This window comes from Equus asinus, chromosome 2 (assembly GCF_041296235.1).
Source record: "Equus asinus isolate D_3611 breed Donkey chromosome 2, EquAss-T2T_v2, whole genome shotgun sequence".
NCBI classification, from domain to species: domain Eukaryota; kingdom Metazoa; phylum Chordata; class Mammalia; order Perissodactyla; family Equidae; genus Equus; species Equus asinus.
The window spans coordinates 168,439,533-168,462,500 of record NC_091791.1 but is presented as its reverse complement, the minus strand read 5'-3'; the positions used below and the strand labels follow the sequence as shown (position 1 = coordinate 168,462,500).

The following is a 22,968-nucleotide window of genomic DNA, read 5'->3' as shown; positions in this document are numbered from 1 at the left end:
CCCCAGTTGGGGCCCCCTTGGAAGAGTTCGTCAGAGACCTGGGTGAAGCGTTGCTGGGCTGAGCCCGGGGTCACATGCAGCTGAGCCGCCAGATCAGAGAAGGTGCGCCGGAAGCGGGTCTCAAACTCATCTCCAGCTGCCCGCATGGCTTGGTGCAGTGGGTCAGCGGCTGGGCCCTCCCCGGGGCCAGCTCCACAAACATAACCCTTCTGCCTCAGCTTATAGCCTACAAAGTCTGCCACTAGAGCCCGTGTGTCTGGGGCTGAGGCTGGGGTCGCCATCCGGGCGGCTGTAAGAGTCAAGGATGAAAGACGCATGAATATACGGTCACAGACCCAGAAAGGGCACTTCAGGCTTGGCCATCTCAGTGAGGCAGGGAGGGAGGGAGGTGGCAGAAAATGCTCAGAGACCACTGGGCAGGGAGGGATAAGAACAAGAGAACTAAGTCATGGTGAGGGACCAGGACATGATGGGTTGGCCCTTAAATTCGCAATATGCCCAATTAAATGTAAAACAAGTAAATTTTATTTTTAAAAATACTTTAGATTCTCTCCATAATAAGACAACACCAGCTCTATGACACCCCTATTAACCCCCTCTCCACAGTACACACCTTATTGGCTAGAGGAAGGGGCTTAGGACCTCCCCAGAGGCAAGATGTGAAGATGCTGGCAGAGGCACAAGATAAGGGAAGAGACAGGGGCTGAAGGGAAAGGTGGGAGAAGCAAAGGGTTGCCCAGCACAGAGCAAGAAGGAGATACTCACCCAGCCTGGATGGCAGCTCTTAGGACCCAGCGCTGGTGGCAAGGAGCCCCCAGCTGGGGCCTTTCATCCTCCTGGCCAGCGTGGAGCCCTGGGAAGGGGAGGGGGAGAGCAGAGCTAGGCACGGAAGGCCAGGGATCAGGGTCTGGACTGAGAAAGGCTGAGGTTGCAGCTCCCGGGACCGGTCCCTGCCCCCAACGCTCTACCAGCTGTGTGGCCGAATCCATGTTTAATGACTGTCCTCCCGGGAAACCCAGGGCCAAGGGCTTCCTGCCGACACCATCTCTACTCCTGGCTGCCCCCAGTGCAACCCAAAGGCCCAGCTCCGCCCTCACCCCCACCCTCAGCCTGTCTCCAACCCCGCCTGCCTGCCAGGTTAGGGATCTCACGGGTCAGGCCGCTGCCGGGATCCAGGCCGTTTCCTGGTGCAGGAGCTGGGAGGGAGGGAGAGAGGGAGGAAGGGAGGGAAGGAAGGAGGGAGGAGAAAGGGGGGGCGGGAAGGAGGGCCCGGCGCCGGGTGATGATGGGGCCCAGAGATGCGTCCAGAGAGAGGGGCGGGGCTGGGACGCAGGCTTGGGAAGGGCCGTAACTCAGGAAGAGAGAGGGACACTACAGGCCAAGAAGAGCTGGGCGGAGAGGGCACAGAGGGCAGCTGGGGCTCCTGAGCCTGGAGGCTGTCTGGAGAAGCCAGCTAGACTTCAGGAAACCTTGGAGCAAATTCAGCATTTCCAGAAGGTCTCTAATGTTCCTCGCACTTGTTGAACTCTTCCAGCCCTGGAGCGGGTGCCTGGAAAAGAGGAGCAGTTCCCATTCCAGTGAGAACTGCCTGCCAGGTGCCTCGCCCTATGGGACTGGCAGACATGACAGGGACATCAAACATTTCACTTCCTCTTTTCTCCAGGACCTTTAACCCAGAGGTCTCTTTGTGGGCTGGGGCTTGAGCTAGGTGTCTGGGAGCCAGGACTTGGATCATAACTGGTTTCTGCAGGTAACTTTTCTTCATCTTCTTCCCCTTTTTTGTAATCAGATTGGTTTTCTTTTTAATTCTTTTTTACCCAACAGATGAATTCATTCTCCCTATGAAAAGGTCAAACAATATAGAGGTATAGGGGAAAAAATGCAAGATCTCAATCTCCCTCCACCCCTCCCACAATTGCACTTCCCTTGCTGGAGGCTGCCAATGTCAAGGTCGATGTTTATCCTTTCAGATTACATATATATATATGCACATGTACATATGTCTAGTATGTATACGTGGCAATATTCTTATACAGGGCAGTTCACAGGGAGTCGAGCAGCCTGACCACAGCTGATCCACACGGGGGCGCTCTCAGGCATTCTGACTGGGCCCCACCGGCTTTTGCAGCTGGCACTTCCTTCCACTCCATTTGGAGGCATCTCCAACCAAAGACCAGAAAGAAGCAACCCAATTCTTCTTTCCTGCTGGTTCTCTTTGCATCTACCTCCAGTCCAAGCCTTGGTATTCCCATCTGCCCTACTGTCACTGGAGAAGCAAGGTCTTTTCTGTAAGAATAACAGTAACAATGAACACATTCTGAAGACTTCTTAGGTGCTAACTGCTTTCTTTACATGCATGATATTTTGTCCTCATATCACTCCTTATGCTGTTTTATCCTCATTCAATGGATGAGGAAAGTGAGGCTTGGAGAGGCTAATTTGCCCAAAGCCAGATACTCAGAAGCTGCGACTCAATATAATTCTGTCTGACTTGAAAGTTTGTCTTAACTGTATTGCTACAAGGTCACCTCTCCTGCTTCAGGTAATCAATGTTGTTACCACATCATTTACAAGTCCAAACTCAGTTCTCCCTCTATTCTGAAGGTGTTCCACTCTTTTATGACTGTATCCTTTCAACTATCCTCATTTCTTCTTTGCTCTTAGGCTGATCATTCCAGCTGCCACCAGCAAGGTTGCCTCCTTCTTTAGAGAATAATCTAGTCCAGTCCTTCATTTGCAATCCTGATTTCTCCTAAGACATTTACTTGAAATAAACATAATCTTAAGCCTCAGAATCCAAATACATTTTTGTCTGCCCACCCATTTATTTATAAGCTCTGTGAGAGCATAACTGAATTTCATTCACTTTTATGTCCTTATGGCCTAATGGACCCTCTGTAAATGTTGACTGAATCACTCAAAGCCTTTGGCCAGTTATCGAGCAGGCCCTGTCAGATATCTGAAGATAGCAGCAGTGGCTGTTTAAGGAACAAAGACTTAAGCAAATTTGGAGTAAAGGTTCAATGTTAGCCTGAGCGACCAGGACCAGGAGAACAGAGCTGCTGGACCAACACAAGTTATACTGGGTCCAAAGCTGTGTACCTCAAGAATCTTCTCAGACAAACACCACAGAATCAAGGAATGGCAGCTCAAACTGTAGAAAAGAAAACAGAGCTTTTACCAAAACCTCAGGTTGACTTTGAGCTTATCTAGTCCATCTATGACATTTTACCAGAGCGAGGAAGACAGTTTTAAACTGCTAGACTGTAGCATAAATTCATGTAACATTATTTTACACCCTAAGAAATGAAAATAATATGTCCATGGATTATACCTGTATGTATAAAATAAGAAAGTAAAACTCAATATCACTTTAAAAATGAGTCCTGGCTAAATAGCATTGTTATGGTTAATACCGGAGTTAAAATGCAAACAGGAATGAATTGTGCAGTAGTAAGATGGTACCTGTCTCATTGTTTATTTCCAGCCTAGTCACTGGTGATTTTACAGTTAAACTCTCCTGCTGTTTTACATTTAGATTCCATTTCTACTGTAAGATTCCCCATTTCAATACTCGGAAGATGTTAATTATCACTATGAAATGTTTTAATCTTATATAACCAGTGGATAAGAGAGTGGACTCTGGAGCTGGACTGCTGAGGTTCTAATCCCAGCTCTCCAGTTATTATCTATGCGACCCTAGGAAAGAGTCCTAGACACTGTCTCCCTCGATTTTCTCATCTGTAAAATAGGCATAATACTACTCCTACTCTTATGATGGCTGTATTGTATGAGTTAATATCTGTAAAACTCTTACTACCATACCTAGCACATTGTAAGAGCTACATAAGATCAGAAGAGAAGCTAGAAGAAAACTAAACAAAGCATCACGTTTTTTTCACTAATGTAGAAAAAACAGAGAGAAAAAAATCCAGCTCTGTGCCCTTCTTGGAAGCTCCCACTGAAACTAGAACCCCACAGTCCAAGCTCCAAGAAAGTTGTGAGCTCATTCATTCAATTTGAAGGCCTACTACGTGCTGAAACTGACCACGAATCATACACAGCCTCTGCTCTCAAAGGGCTTACGGTCAGGTTAGAGATCAGAACTCTAATCCACTTTCTTACAGATGAGAAAACTGAGGTCCAGACAAGTTGTGCCTTGCTCAAGGTTACACAGTTGAATAGCAGAGGTGAGACCAGAAGCCATGTTTTCCCACAACTCTCAATTCAGAACTCTCGCCAATGGGCCACCCACCCTTTTGAGCGCCACAGCTCAGCTTCTGTCTTTTATGACCTTCCCTTCTTTGCACCCACCGCCACCCCTCTCCCAAACCTGGAGCCTGGGGTTTAGAAAAAAAAACTGTAAGCCCTGAAGAAAAAGTCACAAACTGGGCATTTTGAACCTTCCCCTGTAAGAAAACGAAGGTTACTCTTTCCTCCCTGCGTTAACTCTTTCCGTGCCGCAGAAGTTGAGGCGCTTAAAAAAAAAAGGCCGAGTGGTCTCACTCAAGACCGAAAGAGTGGAGTCCCCGCCCCCTGGTGCAGACGCAGCGAAGACAGATGGGGAACCACCTGTCAGAGGGCTGTGGGCGGGGGCCGAGGCCGCGAAGACCGCGGGACCGGAGGGTGAGCGCCGCTGAGCGCACGCTCAGAGCAGACAGCTCGCAGGAGACAGGAGGTGATGGTCTAAGACCCTGGGAGCTGATGGCCAGTGGGAGGGGAAGGTAGTCGCAGAGACAGCTACAGGAGGTGGAGGATCCTGGAGGTGACAGCAAGATTACGGAATGGCGTGGGGCGGCTGAAGCGGGCCCGGCGGCTTCCGTGTGGACGCCGGGCGGGCGCGAGACGGACCCCGCCAGGTCGGGGGATGCCATGTCTCGAGAGCGGCCCCCCCGAACCGACATCCCCCGCAACCTGAGCTTCATCGCCGCGCTAACGGAGCGCGCCTACTACCGCAGCCAGCGGCCCAGCCTAGAGGAGGAGCCGGAGGAGGAGCCAGGCCAGGGCGGGACGCGCCTCGGGGCCCGATCCCGTGCTCACGCTCCGAGTCGAGGCCGCCGGGCCCGTTCTGCGCCCGCCGGAGGCGGCGGGGCCCGGGCGCCCCGCAGTCGCAGTCCAGACACCCGCAAGAGAGTGCGTTTCGCCGACGCGCTTGGGCTGGAGCTGACCGCCGTGCGCCGCTTCCGCCCCGGAGAGCTGCCACGGGTGCCCCGCCACGTGCAGGTCCAGCTACAGAGAGACGCCCTCCGCCACTTCGCGCCGTGCCAGACCCGCGCCCGAGGCCTCCAGGTGAGCGGCAGGGCCACGCCCCTTCCCCGGGACCTCCCCTGCCCGGCCGCGGCAGCGGGGTGGGAGTGGACTTATCAAGGAACACCCATCTCTGTCTCCTATCCTGGGCTTTTGGGGGTCCCCATTGGCGAGTGACTCTAGGCCACGCCCCCAGCCGGGCGGCACTCTGACGGCGGGACGCCGGGGTCGACCTCGGATTGGTCCCTTGCGTCGTCCTGACCCCGCCCTCTGTCTCTTCCCTCTCTCCACCCGGGCTTCTTTCCCCTCCCCCTCTCCCCGCAGGAGGCGCGCACCGCCCTGGAGCCGGCCAGCGAGCCCGGCTTCGCCGCCCGCTTGCAGGCGCAGCGCATCTGCCTGGAACGCGCCGAGGCGGGCCCGCTGGGCGTGGCCGGGAGCGCGCGCGTGCTGGACCTGGCCTACGAGAAGCGCGTGAGCGTGCGCTGGAGCGCCGACGGCTGGCGGAGCCAACGCGAGGCGCCCGCCGCCTACGCCGGCCCGGCCCCGCCTCCGCCGCGGGCCGACCGCTTCGCCTTCCGCCTGCCCGCGCCGCCGATTGGGGGCGCCCTGCTTTTCGCCTTGCGCTACCGTGTCACCGGCCGCGAGTTCTGGGACAACAACGGCGGCCGTGACTATGCTCTCCGTGGGCCCGAGCACCCGGGCAGTGGCGGAGCCCCGGAGCCCCAGGGCTGGATCCACTTTATCTGAGACGCCAGCGGCCGACGGCCGAAAAACCAAAGGCACCTGGGGGCTGGGGAAGCCTGAAGACGTGGCGGGGAGGAATGGGAGAAACCGGGATTGGCGGGGAGCTGTCCAAGAGAGTCAAGCGGGGGAGGGCGAGGAGGATGGGAGAAATCCTAGGGCTGGGGGCGTGGGCGGAATCAGCGAAGGTCGGGGAGACTGGGGTGGGAATCACTAGTTGGATGTGAGTGGAAGGAACCCGGGACTTAGGGAGGAAGGAGACCGGAAAGGGCATTGGGAGATTAGAAAAAAGCAGAATAGGGATGATGGTGACGTCCTCTTCCGGGAGTGCGCACTGGGAGAAGGTGAGTGGGTTCGTCAGGCCTAAGCAGTAGAAGGTTAAGGTACCTCGTTGGGATTGAGGAGGCATTTTGTGTGAGGTAGGAGCTCACCCCCGTGAAGTCATTTAAATTGCTGGCTCATTCCCTCTCCGCACCCGCCTTTGCCACCTCAGGTCCCCCAGCCCTGCCCATCCCAGCTTTAACTCAGCCGTAATTGCCTTGCTTAAACCCCAGGAACTTGACCATTGCTCCCAGTCCCTGGCATTATGACAGGATTCCCTCGTCACCCGATGGTCCCTGGCTTCAGTCTCCACAGACTGGCTGGGGAGTGATGGCAGGTAGCAGTGAGAGCTCCTTCCTCCAGCCTCCAGGCAGCTCTGGAGATTAAAATGAAGACAAAACAACTCCAGGCCGGTCCTTGTAGCCTGAGGGGGTTGGTACACTCAGGGGCTTCCAGAAAAATGCCAGCCTTACCTTTCTGGGGTGCCTTCTAATGACCTCTGAGCACTTTATGGACTGTATTTGAAAAGGGACAGTGAATCACAAGAATCACTATTCTGATTCTTTCTGCCTCAGAAGAAAAGGAAGTCACTGACGACTAGCTGTATAATTTTGGGCAAGTTACTTCACCTGTCGGGCCCCAGTTTCCTCCTTGGAAAACTGGATTTGGATTAGGTGATCTCTTAAAGCCCCTTCTTGCTTTGACATTTTATGATCTGTGAAGGGCAGAGTGTAGATTGAAGCCACACTCTTCAACCTACAGTTGGAATGCTACAGTTCAGAACACAGCATCTGGCTGGGGCTGAGGTTACTCCTCCAGTTTTTGACACATGTTCCAGAGCCTAGGAAGCATCCCATAATCAGCCTGCAGCCTCAGGGTATTCCAGGGCCGCTTTCAAACCACAGCTCATCCTCTGCCCCTTGCTTTTTGCTCTTGCCCCACAGACTTCCGGCCTGGGTCCTCTGAGACAGCTTTGGGGAGGAACATCTCTCTGAGAGAAAAAGATGCTTGGGAGCCCCAAAGATGAAGCAGTGTTGGGGGCTCTCTTGAGGACAAAGGATTATGGGTATAAGAAATGAAAAACATTTCAAATCAAGAATCAAAGCAACTTGAAATTAAATGGCACTAGAAGATGGCAGTCTGCTCCATACCCTGAGCAAGTGAAATAGGAAAGCTAGACTCGTGTACTCATTCACAGTCATGCCTTAAGTCTCTCCTCCTGGCTAACCTGCTGGTTTGTTTTTCCTTTCCTCTTACCCTATTCCTAAGCTCTTTGTTTTTCTCTTTCTTTGTCCCTCTCTCTTTTCATCACTTTCATTTTTCTTTTAGCATATAGGGTATTTACCTTCATTTTCTCTGTTTCCATTTGCCTCCCTCTTCTTCCTTGTTGATCTCTGCTATTCCTTCTCCCTCCAGAAGGGGTGGAGAACCTACTTCCTTTTTGCCAAGACCATGGTTGGTCCACCTTCCTCTCTCAGGCTCCTTCTTGACAGTCTTCTAGAAGGGAGAAGAGGGAAAAGAAGCAGTTCCTGATGCTGCAGATGAACAGGAGCTCCCAGGTAACTAGCCCCCCATACCCATGTCTATCTGTTAATGATTTCTCTAAGAAAATTCCTGGATCCCCCTCTTCCTTATCACTAAGTGAGAGAGAGTGCATGCACGTGTGCCCATACATGCATCAGAATAGAGCATGGGGCTTGTTACCATGCCCCTCCTGTCCAAAGCCTTAATCCTTTGAAGAAAGATGGCTGAAAGAGAGGAACCCCAAGTGATTTCTCAAACAGATGGCCATTTAAACACCATCTTTATCTGATGAAGAAAACAGAATTTCATGCATCTTGTGGATCACCTTCAGGTCACAGTTCCAGCAGAGTGAAGAGAGAAACTGTACTGGAAGCCACCAAGCAGTGCACTTTTTAGTCATCAGTGAAGAGCCCCAGGGAGGATAATGGAGCGGGAGGCTGGGTCAAGGCTCAGTGTGTAATAATCTCTGGCTTAATGTGTGTGCTTTACTATTACATTGTATTAACAATCATAATAGCTTACATTTACTTACCTACTAAAATCTGGTGTCTTGCATGCATTATAATTCTCAAAACACTTTGAGTTAAGTAAAACTATCCCTGTTTTAGAGATGAGGAAACAGCTCAGAAAAGCTCGGTAATTTGTTCACAATCACAAAGCTAGTAAATGACAGAGCTAGGCTTGTGAGCCAAGGAAATCTCCAGAGCCTCTGTATGGAACCAGGATGTTATATTTTTTTCCTTTAAAAGCAAAATTAAAAACCTTGCCATATCATCTCTTATTAGGAAAAGACCATAGTTTCTAATTGTGTCCTGCCTTCCTATCCTCCCAGTCTCCTAAACTGGCTTGCAGAAGGCAAAGCACTGAGGGTCCCAAGCTTCATCTGCTCCTTCCAGGAGCTTGCTGCTCTCGCCCGTGCCAGTGTCTCAGCTCTGCAGGATCAGCAAGGGACTACCCTGTTTGTCTGCTAGGGACCTTGGGAGCCCATTTGGACTCCAGCCTTTCCATACACTGGGATTCTCTCCTGGCCCTAGTCAACCCTCCACACCTGTTGGTGTGCCACACCCCTTCCTCCTCCCCCACCAGGCCAATTCTCTAAAGTTTCTGCTAGAAGGGTCTCCGACTAGGACAATTGCTGGATGGTCTGTGCTTGGGAACCCTGGTATTACTGAGTGGACAAAAGCAAACTGGTTGGAGGCAGGGAACCAAGAATACTACATTGTTCCCTGAGCTCTTTCTCTGAAAGAAGTACCATGGCTCACCCACCCCCCATTCTCAGCTTTATAGAACCAACACATGAATCTTCTGGTTCTTCCCGTATAGAGCTGCCCCCAGGCACTGGGGGTAAACTGATAGTCTAATCTGACATGGGGAACACTAGGAGTTTGGTGGACTCTTTAGAGATGTGTCATGTTAGACACTGTGGTGGGGACTTTCCTCTAAAGGCTGATGACTGTATGAACAGGAGCAATTTAGGAGGTAACATGTCAGCTGTGCACTGGGAAGTGCCATAAGAGAAACCATTATCATGGTCAGGGGCCTGGCTCCTTGAAGCAACACAGCAGGAACACTTGCCATTTTCTCTCATCCAGACCTCAGATGTCTTCCTACACCTACCTGTCTCATAGCCTTCCTCCTGTTCCTTTATTTCTCTTCATAATAAGCCCCAACTCCTCAACTCTCCAATCTAACTCCCACATTGCCTTGCTTCTAACACCTGTGTTTCTCTCGAACTCTGGATCCTTGGAATTCGCAGGTCATAGCATCAGAGATCTGAAAAGCCTTGTCTTTAGAGATCATTGGGTCGAGGCTCCCCTACAGATGAGGACACAGGTCCAGAGATGAGAAGTGACCCCAGCAGGGTCACGGAATTTGTTAGTGCAGCTTGAAATGGGACTTAATCTGAGGTCTCCTGATGACATCCCACTGCCAGGCTACGAAACAGCCCTCTACCCAGACCCGTGATTTTTCATGGCAAGAGATAATATTGGAAATGTTTCCTTTTTTGCTACTAGTTTCCATTTTCTTCTCCATCCAGGCATAAAGAAAAATAAAGGCACTTGTAGTTTTCTCTATGCCTCCAGCCTTGGCACTTCTTTTGGTGATATTGCTAAAGAGTGGAGTTGCTAAAAAGACTGAGTGATCCACCCACTGAATAGCTAACCTGGAAAGGAAATGAAAGTTTGCTATGTGAATTCCCCAAAAACCAATGTTCTCTTCAGGCCCTCCCAGAGCCTCCCCACCTTCTTCACAGCACTGCTCTGTTCACTGGGCCCCAAACTCATTAGCATTGTGCCTCAATTCAGCTTTCTTATGCACCTGCCCTCCCTTTTGGATAAAAGACCTTACATTTGAAATAAAGATGGAATATGAAAAGAAAGTATATCATAAGGTATTGAGAAATATTGTTTGTTTTGGGCTAGGGTGGCAAGAGACCCAGAAGCAAGATGCCTCCCTCTCATTCCCCATTTCTTAAAAGTCCTATTCTCGGTCCGCAGGACTCCTCTGCCTACGCAAAAGCTGGGTGGGAAGGAGATACAGAAGAGTTGGGCAGCCCTGTATAAAACACCCCAACAGGATCCCACCACCATTTTGGGTAGCAGTATGAAAAGTTACCAGGGCCCAGCACTTTAGTTCCCTGGCACCCAGCACCAGCTGCTGGTGCAGTTAAAGGATACAGCTTGGGTAAAAGCCCATGCTTCACCTTGGGTGGAGGGCTCTTCTTCATTAAGGGGGCCATCTAAGTTACATTCTGCTCCTTAAGCACTGGAGGGAAGAGCAAAGCCCTTTCTCCCATCAAGGGCAACCCTAAAGCAAAGGACGAAAATTAAGATGGAGAGGAAAAGCAAGGACCTCTGTCTAATCCAGAATGGAGCGATAGAAATGGATTTAAAAGGAGGCATCCTTGAAAAACATCAAGTTCTAACGTAGTATTGACTTCCACATCACCTGAATGATGAAAGAATCCAATTACCCACAAAGTAATGAGACAACCTTCCTAATAGGGAAGCCCTCTTAGGATAGCCCGAGAAAAATCAGATGCCTCCTCATTACATCATAATGGCCAAATTGTGATGTCACTGCAGAGCACCCACTCTTTAGTACAGGTGGTAAGTGAAACGAGATATGCTGAATGGTAGAGTCAGCATGAGGAGCAGACACCCAAGGAGAGGTAAGGGGATTCTCGCCATGGCTGATTGCCTAGGGTACCTCTAGGGCCCTACTGTCTTTCCAGACTTGTCACATCTTAGTTTGGCTATAGGTTTGTCTGAAATCCTTCTTCCACAAACTCCTTCACTGCAGCTTTTGCTATCTCAGATCCTCAATCCTTGCAGTTCTGATTGGTCAGCCCTCAGCTCTGGTATTAGAATTGGCTAAAGGCACACAGGGCACAGAACACTGGAGCAGGGTTTCCCCAAGTGAGGCAGAAATTCACCAGATCCATTTGGGTAGTCCCGGGGTAGATCAAAGTTTTTGGGCACCTGAAGCATACAACTTTTGGAGCCTTTTTTGAGAAAAGTATGTATGTTATGTACAAAAGTTAATAGATTTTAGGGACCAGCCCCGTAGCCAAGTGATTAAGTTCTTGCTCCACTTCGGTGGCCCGGGGTTTCATGGGTTCAGATCCTGGGTGTGGACCTAGCACCGCTCATCAAGCAATGCTGAGGCAGCATGCCACATAGCACAACCAGAAGGACCTACAACTAGAATATACAACGATGTACTGGGGGGCTTTGGGGAGAAGAAGGAAAAAAAAAAGATTGGCAACAGATGTTAGCCTGTTAGATGTTACGTGGGACGCCTACCACAGCATGGCGTGCCAAGTGGTGCCATGTCCACACCCGGGATCCCAACTGGCAAACCCTGGGCCGCCAAAGCAGAGCACACAAACTTAACCCCTGTGCCACCAGGCTGGCCCCTCAGGTGCCAATCTTTAAGGAAAAAAGTGAATATATTTTAGAATGAGAAGATATAAACAAATTACAATTTTTAAAAAGCTGACAAATACCACAAAGTCAAGAAAAATTTTAAAAAGTTATCTACCTGGCAAACCTATATATTTTTTCCTACAATTTTGTTTTTAGCTGCATGCTCTTAGATAACCTTAGATAACCTTTTCATGTGATTACTATATATGTTTTCTATAAAGAGTGGAGAAAGGTATTTCAGTCCTCTACATGATCATTTTTTAAAAATTCTTGATAATTTAGAAAAGTTTTGCCTTCACACTTTGTAAGTGATAATGTCATAATTTTTAAGGATTTTTGTCAAACTTGGGGACAAAACTATCACATTTCTTTGGTATATGTAGTGTAAGATTTTGGAGCATTTCAAATTTGCAGTGACTAATGTCATATGCTCTGAATTGCTGACATTAGGATCATTCCTGGAAGCTTTATGCATTCGTTTGCTAGGGCTGCATTAACAAAATGCTACAGACTGCGTGGCTTAAACAACAGAAATCCTCACAGTTCTAGAGGCTAGAAGTCTGAGATAAGGTGTCAGCATGGTTGATTTCATTCTGAGGGTCCTCTCTCCTTGGCTTACAGCCATCTTCACCCTATGTCTTCACATGGTCTTTCCTCTGTTCATGTCTGTGTCCAAATTTCCTCTTATAAGGACAACAGTCATATTGGATTAGGATTTACCCTAAAGACCTCATTTTAACTTAATTGGCTTTTTACAGACCCTATCGTCAAATACAGTTACATTCTGATGTATTGGGAGTTCCGACTTTAACATGAATTTAGGGGAACTCAGTTCAGCCCATAACACTATACCTACTATTTAACTATTCATAGAAGCTGCAAACCAGAGATGTATACGTACTAAACCCAAACTTAATGTATCCCCAACTCAGCTTCCTTAGCCAATCCTAAAATGCCCATGGCCTCTCCACCACCACCTGACAAAAGGGGAAGTGTGATGGAGGGAAAGTCAGAAAGGAAAGAGACATCAACCTTAACCAATTGCAGTTCAAATATTTTTTTCAAATTTTACAAAAACTGACTACATTAACACTTGCTGGGGCTCCTCCAGTGCTTTGGAAGAGGTCTGTGCAAGGGAGGACCCTGAAACTTCAGCTTGCTTAGCTATAGGGTCAATGGGCCTCTGGTCAGTCCTGCTACTATCTGAGCCATGCAAAGGGAGAGAGAATTTTCATCAAAGATGGGGGATTAACATCTCCATGTTGAGATAACATAATGAGTCCCCATTATTCAGCACTAGTCTCTGGGAGAGCTGGGAGTGTTATTGTCTTGCTAAAGGTGGGATCCTCCCCTCTCTGATATTCTTAGCCTGGATCTCTTCTTGTCTTCCGCTCCCCCACCCCATTCCACTCCATCTTCTAAAGCTTAGGGTAAAACTCACGTAACAGAGGGAGGCTTCAGCCTGCACTCCAGAACTGGGGCAAAGGAATTTCTTCTCTTTTTTTCCTTTTAGGAGAGGGATTTTCCCTCTCCTAAATTTGTCTTTGATTCTGCTCCCTACTCCACCTTTCATATTCTAAGGCCATGGTCAGTGATGCCAGAATGCCTAACTGAACCCTCCAGGGGCAGGCGCTAAATCCCACAGACAGTGCCTGCCTGGCTTCCCAACCAAACCACCATGAGTTCTTCCGAGTTAATCCAGTTTCATGAATTGTTTGGATTATGAGAGAATGACCTCTCCACTGAAAACTGAGGGCTGCCGCTGCCTAAAATGTTTCACTTTTCCCTTCCTTCATTACATACAAATCATTGGGGCATTGTAATAGTCACGATTCAGGAAAAGGTCTGTATATACTATCAGCCCTGGCTTAAACTCTGAGGGATCAAAACTTTCTGAATTTAAAACTGAGTATATGTCTTTCTGTTGTTTACGCCTATGATGCTTTTGCTGGATACTAGTTTGAAGGACGTGGGGCTGACTTTTAGGAGTTGAGATTGTTACTGAATGTAATAAGGGAGAGGGGGGAGGCAGGGGCAAACACAAGGCCAGCAACAGAAAATAGGGCTCATTGCTGAAGTAGAGATAATATTTCTGATGTCTGGCAACCCTGAAAGAGCTCTAGACCTTAAAGCAGAGCGATGAAGAATCAGAAGTAGCAGTTATGGCGGCTGGCTTTTGGCGGGTATATGGGGAGAGGTGAGGTCTGCAAAATATAGGGCAAAATCTGAAATTGCTTTATAAATTATTGTAACTACTATATAAGCTATTAAGTGACCTAAATAAGTAAGAAGAGACTTTTTCAAAGACCAGCATGAGAACAGAAGAGTCACTTCAGAAAGTACTGTTCCCAAGTTTTAGTCAGAAGAGTGAGAATCCCAAATATGCAAACTTTTGGCCCAGAACTTCGGTGTGTGTGGAATACTGCTTTGGTGAAAAGTATATTTTATTGTCATCCCTTCCTTGACAGTGAAAACCAAGGTCCCGAAATATGAGGCAGAGCTCCAGGTCTTCTTTATTAGGGCAGAGAGGGGTGGTTTGCAAGGAGGTGATCCCTCCAGCGCTTCGTTTTTGAGAACACCTGTCCGATGCAAGCTGGACCCGGGAAGGGGCCAAAGGCGCCGGGCTGCTAGCATCCTCGTCTTTCCGGGTGGCAAGACATTTGATCCATCTCGAACAAGTTCCTGGTTGCTCTAGGCGCTTCGTTTACAGTGACGCTGCTGACAGCGGTTGGGCCCTCGGCTGGGAAGGCGCGGCTCGAGTGTAAGGCTGGCAAGGGGATGCTCAAAAAGTCTTCCTTCAAGAGGAAACATGGGGAGTAGTTGTACGCGATCTGGAAGTTCAGCAAACTGCTGTGAAGTCCTTGGGGAATTCCGGGAGGAACATGGCCCAGGGTACTGGGAAGCTCCGGCGCGGATAGGTCGAGGGTTGGGGGAGGTACCCTTCGCGGCACCCTGGCCCCGGGGGACATCTCCACGCAGCCAATAGCCACCCGGGCTGAGGCCCATGCAGCCAATAGTCGACTTCAGCCGAGACCCACGCAGCCAATGGCCGGCCCAGTGCGTTCCGCCCGTACCCTCCTGCCTGCGCCCACCAATCGGAACTCGGGCCACCGTGGCACCGCCCCCAGAGCCCGCCCCACCCATCCGCCCCGCCTCCAATTCGCGGGAGCAGGGCTGGGCTAGCCGGCGCGCTCTCGGTGGCGGGGGGGTGCAGTCCCGGTCCCGGCCCTCATCGCGGGTGGGCTCGGAGCAGGCCGCACCGGGCGGGAAGCCCACTCCTACCCCGGAGGCCCCCCTGCCCTTTCTCCCCCTTTCCCCCCGCGGCCCATGGTGCGAGGCTGGGAGCCGCCGCCCGGGCCGGACCGCGGTGAGTGATCCCCAGCCCCTTCGACTTCCCCCTCCCAGCCCCCGTACGATCTCCGACCTCCGGAGCCCCGTCCCCGCGCTGGGGGGAGGAGAACTCTAGGTTCGAAGTCGCCCGGTTCTCTCTCCTTTCTCCTCTGGACTTTTCGGTTCCCTGTTGTAACTGGGGGAGGGTGAGTGGGTGTGTAGGGAGGAGGGGAAGGCTGGGTGGGACGCCCTTGGCGAGGGGAGGATTGAGATTCGCCTGCTCCCTGGGGCTCATCGCCCCAAGTGCAGCAACTTTTTGTTCTCTGACCCAGTTTGGAGCCTTCTAGACTGCCTGTGAAATGGAGGATAGGAAAAACGTTTCCTTCCCAGGCCTCCCCTCCTCCCCTCCACGACTACCTCCCGGCGACCTCAGCACACGTACAGAAACCTGGCCTTACTTCTGGGGAGCAGTGGCCTTTGGGAATGAAAGGTTTAGGAGAAACTGCCCCTTCTGACCCCCTCCCCAGCCATACTCAGAAAACCAACCAGGAAAGTGAGAACCCGAGTCCCCAGAGGTTCCCGGTGTTGCGTCCTAATCTGAGACTTCTAAACTGAAAGAAGACTCAAGCTGAGACCTGTTTGGTAATGTGGGCCCAGATCAGGTCTTTTATCATATGAACCTCCTCACCATACATTTGAAGCCCTTTTATATTGTATGATTAGGACAGGTAGATGGCAATAATTGAAAAAACCAAAACAGCCAGTTGAAGTTGGGAATTTTTTAAATGATGCAAATAAATATCTTAAGCATTGTCATTAAAAATACGTTCATTTCACCAATCTTTTGGGGTAGTCCAGGCGTTTTCTTTGTGTAAGTCGGCTGACTGGAGTTCCCAATTGTCTTTCTAGTATAAATTACACAAGCAAATCTCAAATCTGGCTGCACCCTGAGAACTTTTTAAAACTACTGAAGCCTGGGCCCCAGTCCAGACTAATTAAGTCAGAAAGAGTAGGAGGGTGCCTGGTTTGTGTTTCCCAGGTAATTCTAACGTGCAGTCTGAGACAGGAGCCACTGCCTCTCATCATCTGTGATTTCCAGGTTTGGTTTCTTTAAAGTGGAATGAGAATGTAAACACTTTTAAAGCAATCTGAATGCAGAATACTTTTCAGATTAAGTCCCCTTAAAAAAATCTTTTACAGTTGTCTTACCTACTCTCAACAATTTTTATAATGTGCACTCCTTTGTATTGTCTTTCCAAAGCATTTGACTTTGTTTTCATAGGAACAGTTTTTAATGCACTGATTTTTCATAGGTTTATGTGCTGTTTAATTAGTTATTTATAAATATAGAAAAACAACGGGCATAACCAGGTTTGGAATCACACACAACTGGCCCAACCACACAGGGCAGCTGAAGGAAGCAGATGATTTTGGCATACTAGGGAGTAGCTTCCCCAGCTCTAGTGTCCAGTGCACTATGGGTATTGGTCATGTAATCCAGTGGGTCAGTTAAGCCAGGCTCCTGGCCTAATTGAACACCCCTCCCTTCCACTCTTGCCAACTAGCATCACCAATACCCAGTCCCTTCCAGAGTTATTCAGATTCTTGTCTTCCATCCTCTCTTTCCATTCATTCACATTAAGCTTTTTGTTCCTCTTTAAGCAATTACCACCATTGCCTTTATTAAGTTTTGAGGACATAAAGCAGAAGTTCTTAACCTGGGCTTCTGGGCAGCCAGTGACCCCCTGAGATTATACATATAATGTGTAAGTGTGAATGTCTATTTTGGTGGGGGGAAGGGGGTAGGCATAACTTTCTAAGGTCCTTTTATCCATTCTCAAAGAAGTTCACAATCCAAAAAGTTAAGAAGCACATACGTTGAAAATCACTAAACATCCTTTAAGGTCCTTAAAACTGTATCAACAACACACATTTCAGGCGTTCTTCAGTTCTCTGAATAAAGATTTAGGGAATTTAACAGGATCATATCTAGTGTCCCACTTGAACTTTCTCCTGCTTTCGTCATAAGCCTAGGCTCAAGCCTTAAGTTCTGAACACCGCTTTTTCTAGGATTGTGTGAACACCCAGATAAGTTTAAGGCAGCCCATTCTTTTCTCCCATCTGCCCAGGGGTATAGAAAGCTCAAAGGGAAAGAAGGGTGTTATCCTGGCTCTATATTTTTAATTAGTGACTTTAAGTAGCAGTAGGACATCTGGCATATTTAAGGATACAAGTTTCGTAATTACTCAGAATTGATAGTCCCATCTCCACTGCCGCCACCTCTGCCAATAGAAGTCCTTTTTCCACCCTCACCAAATGGAGGCACAAGAACACAAGACACTGTAGTGTCTTCACTGTGGTTTTGATTACTGTAGGGTCTATCCTACTTGTTAGAGTTCTCCTGAGTCACTCTCTGGTTGTAGTCTTCCTACTTCAAAGCCAGATTCTTCCAGGGAGATACCAGCTATACAGCTGTGCTTTGATTTAAGCCTGATTTGATACACCATTCTGTATCAAAAAGTCTTCCACAACCTGTGTTTTGAGTAATTGGAAAACTGTGGATGTATATAGTACACCAAATATGATATTTGCATTACTGCACGTTACAGTGAAATACCAAGCTGATGCCATGAGAATCAGGAATCATAAACCACATGAATGAAAGCAAAAATGCCTCCTTGTAGGCTTCTTGCTGTGCCTGCCTTATGTTCCTGTCTGGCAGTCTTCATCCTCACACTGGACTGCTGTATTCCTTATGCTACATTTTCTTCTTATCTAAAGTGCTATTGTGTTCTTAAGAACAGGACACAAATAAGGTTAACTAAGTGCCAAGTATTGCAATCATAAAATATTCTCCAGCTTAGATTTGGTGGTGTTCCTGGTGGGCCACAATTTCTAAATGGCTGTGCAAGCAAGTCCTCACAGGCTACTCAGCTGTGTCCAAAATGAACCTGGAGGGTGAAAGGTAGAGCTACCACGTTGCAGTCCACCTGGCAGTCAGAAAGACTTTATATCCAAATTATGGATTCAATTCTCCTAAAGCAGTGACTTTCATTTTTAAAGCAGCAAAATCCATTCTGGAATTATATCCAAGTCCAAAAATGTAAAATCATAGAATTAAGACTACAAAAACAGATTGAAAACAGTGATTTTAGAGGATTTCAGTCTTTGCCTCATTTCCCCCGTTGTCTAGGAGGAGCATTACCTTATATCAGAATCACCCCATGAGGCTCAAGTAATGAGAAAAGCTTCTATGTATTGAGCCTTTACTTTGTTCTAGGCATAACGTCAGGTGCACTTTTTCATTTAGTCATAAACTTGCAAAGTAGGTGCTGTTCTGACCTCCTGTTTTTCAATGGGAAACAAGGCTTAGAAAGGGTAAATAACTTGCCCAAGGGCAGCAGCACTGTAGGAAATGGTGGAGCTGCAGTTCATTAAATCTGCCTCACCCCACACCTCCCCGTCTAACAGGACCTCCTACAGATGACCCCTAGCACATAGTAGGTGTTGGGTAAAATATAACTTTACATACACTTAGCACTGTCTCCATTTTTTACACATGAAGAAACCAAGGCTCATATAAGTCCAGTAACTTTTGCCCAGGATCACATAGCTGGTAAGTCCAGCACTGGGATTCAAACTGCAGGCTGGCCTTACTCAAGAATCATTTCTACCCACTTTGCCATACTGTCTCAATTTACCCTTTAAGGTTCTCTTCAAGCTGTGTTGCTTTTAGGATCTCTGCATGGCCTTCAGTTTGTTAAATTTACTTGTTAAAAGGGAATGGTGACACACATTAAAATGCTTCCAGATCTTTCTCATCATCATATAAAATCCCCGATATTACACTGCTCTATCTGTAACTCTCTGGACTTGAGAGTTTTCTCAATTCATCATGTAGCATTTACATAGGAATCCTGTCCTGTCCTTAAAAATTTGTCAGAAGTAATATTTATAAACTCAAGATGGGATTCCTCTAGGAGTAAAGGGTGACAGATGTGTTAAAGAGTCTCTAATGCCCACACATAGAGCCAAGTTAAAATTCAGTCAACAGAACTGTTCTGGGAAATAAGTGGAGCAGGTGTTTCAGGAATGAAGCACAGTGGGGGCTATCCCTGCAGTCTCCGCACCCATAACCCTGGGAGCTGGTGCTGCTGGGTAGCCTGTGGGACCTGGCTACAATTTATTATGAGCCTGCCCACCTGGTCTCAGCTGGACTGAGAGATAAGAGCTGCAGGCCTTCCGCCCTGTGTGGAGGGGGCTGCTAAAGTCTGAGGGAGCTCTAGGCTCCCTGGAGAGAGACTGAGCAGTTGGAAGAGACAAAGGCTAGGGGGAGGGGTAACCATTGTTCCAAGCATGACTTGGGGGGGAAACAGTCCCCTCTCTTTACTCTCACCAGACCTAAACCCAGTGGAGAGTAAGCCCCATTGATCCCAGCTATCTGACCTCTCCTACTGAAAGAAAAAATAAAACTATCAGGTCTGGGCTTAGGGCTTAAAGGTACTATCTTTCCCCTCCCCCAACACTCCACCACTAAGAAGGGAAAGAAAAGGTGGCTGGGGGCTGGGTAGAAGAACGGTGCTGTCCTACCTTCTAGATATTCATCCAGTATATTCCCGACCTTTCACCACATTCTAGAGATAATCATAAATTGTTAGGAGCTAAAAAAGTTTGGAACAGTTCTGAGATTACCACTCGTCTTGTTTTTGTGGTTGAGTCTTCATTTTGTAACTCTTGTTCCATGAACCTAGAGGGTGAAGTGAGTTTGAATTGGAAAGATAAAGGCTATGTAAGGATGAGTTTTCCTCCTTACCCTCTAAAGACAGATTTTGTCTTGGTGACAGTACTCACTAGTCATGTGACTTGGGATAATTTAACTTCTGTGGACTTTGGTTTTTTCATACATACAATGGGAATTATAGAGGCTCTGATGACTTCATGAGGTTATGAAAATAGGAAACTGTTAAAGCACTTTAAATGCAATCCAGCACAGTACACATAGGAAGTTAATTGTTTTGGAGTCCAACATTTTGTTTGGTAGAAATTAAGCAATGGGCCAAAGATGAGCCCCAGTGATTGAGCTGTTTCTCTTCTTATTACAGCTATCTCTGAAGGGCACAAATCAGAAAACACCATGCCTCCTAATAAAGAGGCCAGCAGTCTTAATAGCTCCCCCGCGGGGCTCATCTGCCTCCCTCCAATCTCCGAGGAACTCCAGCTTGTGTGGACCCAAGCAGCCCAGACCAGTGAGCTGGATGGCAATGAACACTTGCTACAAACCTTCAGCAACTTTCCCTATCCCAGTCTAGCAGATATTGCCCTTCTCTGTCTACGCTATGGGCTGCAGATGGAGAAAGTCAAGACTTGGTTCATGGCCCAGCGCCTCCGCTGTGGCATTAGCTGGTCATCTGAAGAAATAGAAGAGACTCGAGCCCGAGTGGTCTACCATCGGGACCAACTCCATTTCAAATCCCTTCTCTCTTTTACTCATCATGCAGGGCGGCCCCCAGAGGAGGTGCCTCCTTCTCCAGTGCCACCTCCAGAACAAGTTGGTCTTGCAATAGTGCCCCTGAATCTTAGCGAGCCCACCCAGATGAAAGGATTAAAGGTAGAGCCTGAGGAGTCCTCACAGCCACTGAGTCACCAGAAAGCAAAGGAGCCCCTGATGGCACCTGGCAGTGGGGCATTCCCCCACCAATCAAATTTTTGGCAGGATCTTCAAAGTAGTGGCCTCTCTAGGGAGCAGGCAGGCAGGGGTCTTGACCAGTCACATGGCCTAGGTACTGCTTCCTGGAACCACTCCACAACCGTCCACCAGCCACATGCTCGGGATAAGCCCCCACCAATCTCATTACTTGCCAGTAGTTGTAAGCAGGAGTCAGCATCTAATATGACTCCTTCTTCTTCCTCTACCTCTTCTTCCTCTTTCCAGGTACTGGCTAATGGAGCTACCGCCACCTCTAAACCCCTCCAGCCACTGGGCTGTACCCCACAACCACGGTCACCCAATGAACAGGCACTACCCCCACATCTGGAGCCAGCCTGGCCTCAGGGGCTAAGGCATAACTCAGTACCAGGTAGGGTTGGCCCTGCAGAGTACCCTTCCCCAGATATGCAACGCCAGCGAAAGACCAAGCGCAAAACCAAAGAACAGCTGGCTATCCTCAAGTCGTTTTTTTTACAATGCCAATGGGCACGGCGGGAGGATTACTATAAATTAGAACAGATCACTGGTTTACCTCGGCCAGAGATCATTCAGTGGTTTGGTGACACACGCTATGCCTTGAAGCATGGGCAACTAAAATGGTTTCGGGACAACGCAGTCCCTGGTGCCCCTAGTTTCCAGGACTCAGCAATTCCCACACCACCGCCTTCAACTCGCTCCTTGAATGAATGGGCTGAGACACCACCTCTGCCAACTCCCCCACCCCCACCGGATATACGACCCTTGGAGAGGTACTGGGCAGCCCACCAACAGCTACGGGAAAGAGACATCCCTCAACTGAGTCAGGCGTCAAGGCTTAGCACCCAGCAGGTACTGGATTGGTTTGACTCTCGATTACCTGAGCCAGCTGAGGTGGTGGTTTGTCTAGATGAAGAGGAGGAAGAGGAGGAGGAAGAACTGCCAGAAGATGAGGATGAAGAAGAGGAGGAGGAGGAGGAAGACGACGACGATGATGATGACGTGATCATACAGGACTGAGTGGGGGGCTGAGGGAGGGGAGGTCTGTTACTAAAAGATGAACCAATTTAGTCACTGTTTAAACAAAGAAACCACATTTTTTTAATTACCTTGTGGCAAAGAACTGAAAAGCTTTCTGTTCTTGAGGTTGGGGCCAGGGGGATGTAGTGAGGGTGGACCAGGGAGGATGACCATAGGGCACAAAGTGAGGTGGGGATTGGAAATCCAGGCCTCTAGCCTCAGTGAAGAGAGCGCTAAGGATCTGGTCCAAACTATGGGCTGGGTAAAGCCTCTTGCTCTCCTCCTATCTGCTGTTCTTTTCCCTTAGTGTACTACAGAGAGGCCAGACTTTGGCCCCACGTCCATAGGAGGACTGGAAAGGAGGAGTAAAGAATTTTGATTCAATTGATGATTCCAGTGCCTTCCCCAGTCCAAGCATTTTCCCTGGAATACAAGGCTACCTTGTACCCCTTTTCTCTCTGAGCACAAGTCCACGCATAATGCAGCAAAGAATCTCAGTATGTCCCGTCTCATCACAAATACTTCCTCTTCCTCATCCCAACTTGACTGTGTATCTTTCACCTGCTTCATTATTGAGTCACACAGGTAGCAGAATATTTTCTGATACTGGGGTCACTTTGCCTTTTACCTTTTTAACTCTTTCCAAAATCCCCATTCTGTTCACTATTTGTCTCAGGGTAAATCTTCCCCCACGGAGCTTGTGAAAAAGTTTAATGATTTGGTGGAGAGTAATTTAGACTGGATATTTATTGAAGGTGGGAATTAGGGGAGATGTCCTTTAAAAAAGTAGATTAGGTTACAGAGAGAATAGAGGAGAGGGAATGATTTCGACTGTTCAGAAGACAGTGCAGGTGGGTTCCAGGTTTGGTTTTACAAACCTGACACTCCCTCCTGCCTACCTTGACAGACACTGATTTTTCATCTTTTTGGTGTTGGTTCAATTTTTGTCCAGAAAAAGAGACTCTTCCCTTTCTTTATAGGATCTGTCTTGGGGACAAAGGGACCATGGTCTTTAACTAAACTAATTATTGATGTTTTAGAATGGTTTTCATCAGTTGGGGTCAGATATAAAGATATCAATGGATTAACCATCTAGAAATAAGAGTGGAAGGCCCAAATTGGTAGAATAATAAAAAGGCCAAAAATAAAATTGTTTCTCTCTCTTCCACTTTG

The 22,968-nt window shown here is 48.4% G+C and overlaps 4 protein-coding genes and 1 long non-coding RNA gene across 13 annotated transcripts in view; 3 read left to right on the top strand and 2 right to left on the bottom strand.

Annotated features, from left to right (window-relative positions):
• Positions 1-1,287, bottom strand: part of LOC106840641 (bcl-2-like protein 2) — a 16,086-nt gene extending 14,799 nt beyond the window's left edge. The window contains exons 1-3 of one of the 2 annotated variants that reach the window (XM_014856292.3): positions 1,152-1,287; positions 766-853; positions 1-289 (exon numbers count right to left, since the gene is read on the bottom strand). The exon at positions 1-289 is cut by the window's left edge and continues 151 nt beyond it. In XM_014856292.3, the coding sequence (XP_014711778.1) occupies positions 1-281 (281 nt within the window). In that variant the 5' untranslated portion in view covers positions 282-289; positions 766-853; positions 1,152-1,287. Of the gene's footprint in view, positions 290-765; positions 854-1,130 lie in introns of both variants that reach the window. The other variant, XM_044765339.2, reaches the window with a different exon arrangement.
• A 91-nt stretch (positions 1,288-1,378) lies between these two features.
• Positions 1,379-2,792, top strand: LOC139044537 (uncharacterized). Its single transcript, XR_011501516.1, has 3 exons — positions 1,379-1,497; positions 1,664-1,750; positions 2,665-2,792. It is a non-coding gene; the product is annotated as an uncharacterized lncRNA (long non-coding RNA).
• Positions 2,793-4,587: 1,795 nt separating this feature from the next.
• Positions 4,588-8,613, top strand: PPP1R3E (protein phosphatase 1 regulatory subunit 3E). Of its 4 annotated transcripts, none has more exons than XR_011501513.1 (5): positions 4,592-5,289; positions 5,572-6,026; positions 7,254-7,375; positions 7,726-7,868; positions 8,165-8,613. XR_011501513.1 is itself a non-coding variant. In XM_070504078.1 (3 exons), the coding sequence occupies exons 1-2, from the start codon at positions 4,873-4,875 to the stop codon at positions 5,992-5,994; spliced, it is 840 nt and encodes a 279-aa protein (XP_070360179.1). In that variant the 5' UTR covers positions 4,588-4,872; the 3' UTR covers positions 5,995-6,026; positions 7,254-7,524. The 4 variants fall into 4 exon arrangements, 2 of the variants coding, with proteins under 2 accessions (XP_070360179.1, XP_044621272.1); XR_011501512.1 differs by having other exon boundaries at positions 7,254-7,543; XM_070504078.1 differs by lacking the exons at positions 7,726-7,868; positions 8,165-8,613 and having other exon boundaries at positions 4,588-5,289; positions 7,254-7,524.
• The window catches only part of RNF212B (ring finger protein 212B), a 64,549-nt gene continuing 49,237 nt past the window's right edge, over positions 7,657-22,968 (bottom strand). For all 3 annotated transcript variants that reach the window (XM_070504069.1, XM_070504067.1, XM_070504068.1), the window contains one exon: positions 7,657-7,806. In XM_070504069.1, coding sequence (XP_070360170.1) covers positions 7,657-7,806 — 150 coding nt within the window. The remainder of the gene's footprint in view (positions 7,807-22,968) is intronic.
• HOMEZ (homeobox and leucine zipper encoding) lies at positions 14,680-22,963 on the top strand. Of its 3 annotated transcripts, XM_070504066.1 has the most exons (3): positions 14,680-15,129; positions 20,195-20,338; positions 21,025-22,963. In XM_070504066.1, the coding sequence occupies exons 1-3, from the start codon at positions 14,767-14,769 to the stop codon at positions 21,793-21,795; spliced, it is 1,278 nt and encodes a 425-aa protein (XP_070360167.1). In that variant the 5' UTR covers positions 14,680-14,766; the 3' UTR covers positions 21,796-22,963. The 3 variants fall into 3 exon arrangements, with proteins under 3 accessions (XP_070360167.1, XP_044621267.2, XP_014711781.1); XM_044765332.2 differs by lacking the exon at positions 20,195-20,338 and having other exon boundaries at positions 14,685-15,129; XM_014856295.3 differs by having other exon boundaries at positions 14,909-15,129; positions 20,195-22,963.

Coding starts and splice junctions, on each gene's coding strand:
- PPP1R3E (XM_070504078.1), top strand. CDS start 4,873: ATGTCTCGAGAGCGGCCCCCCCGAACCGACATCCCCCGCAACCTGAGC. Junction 5,290..5,571: donor CCCGCGCCCGAGGCCTCCAG/GTGAGCGGCAGG, acceptor CTCTCCCCGCAG/GAGGCGCGCACCGCCCTGGA.
- HOMEZ (XM_014856295.3), top strand. CDS start 15,090: ATGGTGCGAGGCTGGGAGCCGCCGCCCGGGCCGGACCGCG. Junction 15,130..20,194: donor GCCGCCCGGGCCGGACCGCG/GTGAGTGATCCC, acceptor TTCTTATTACAG/CTATCTCTGAAGGGCACAAA.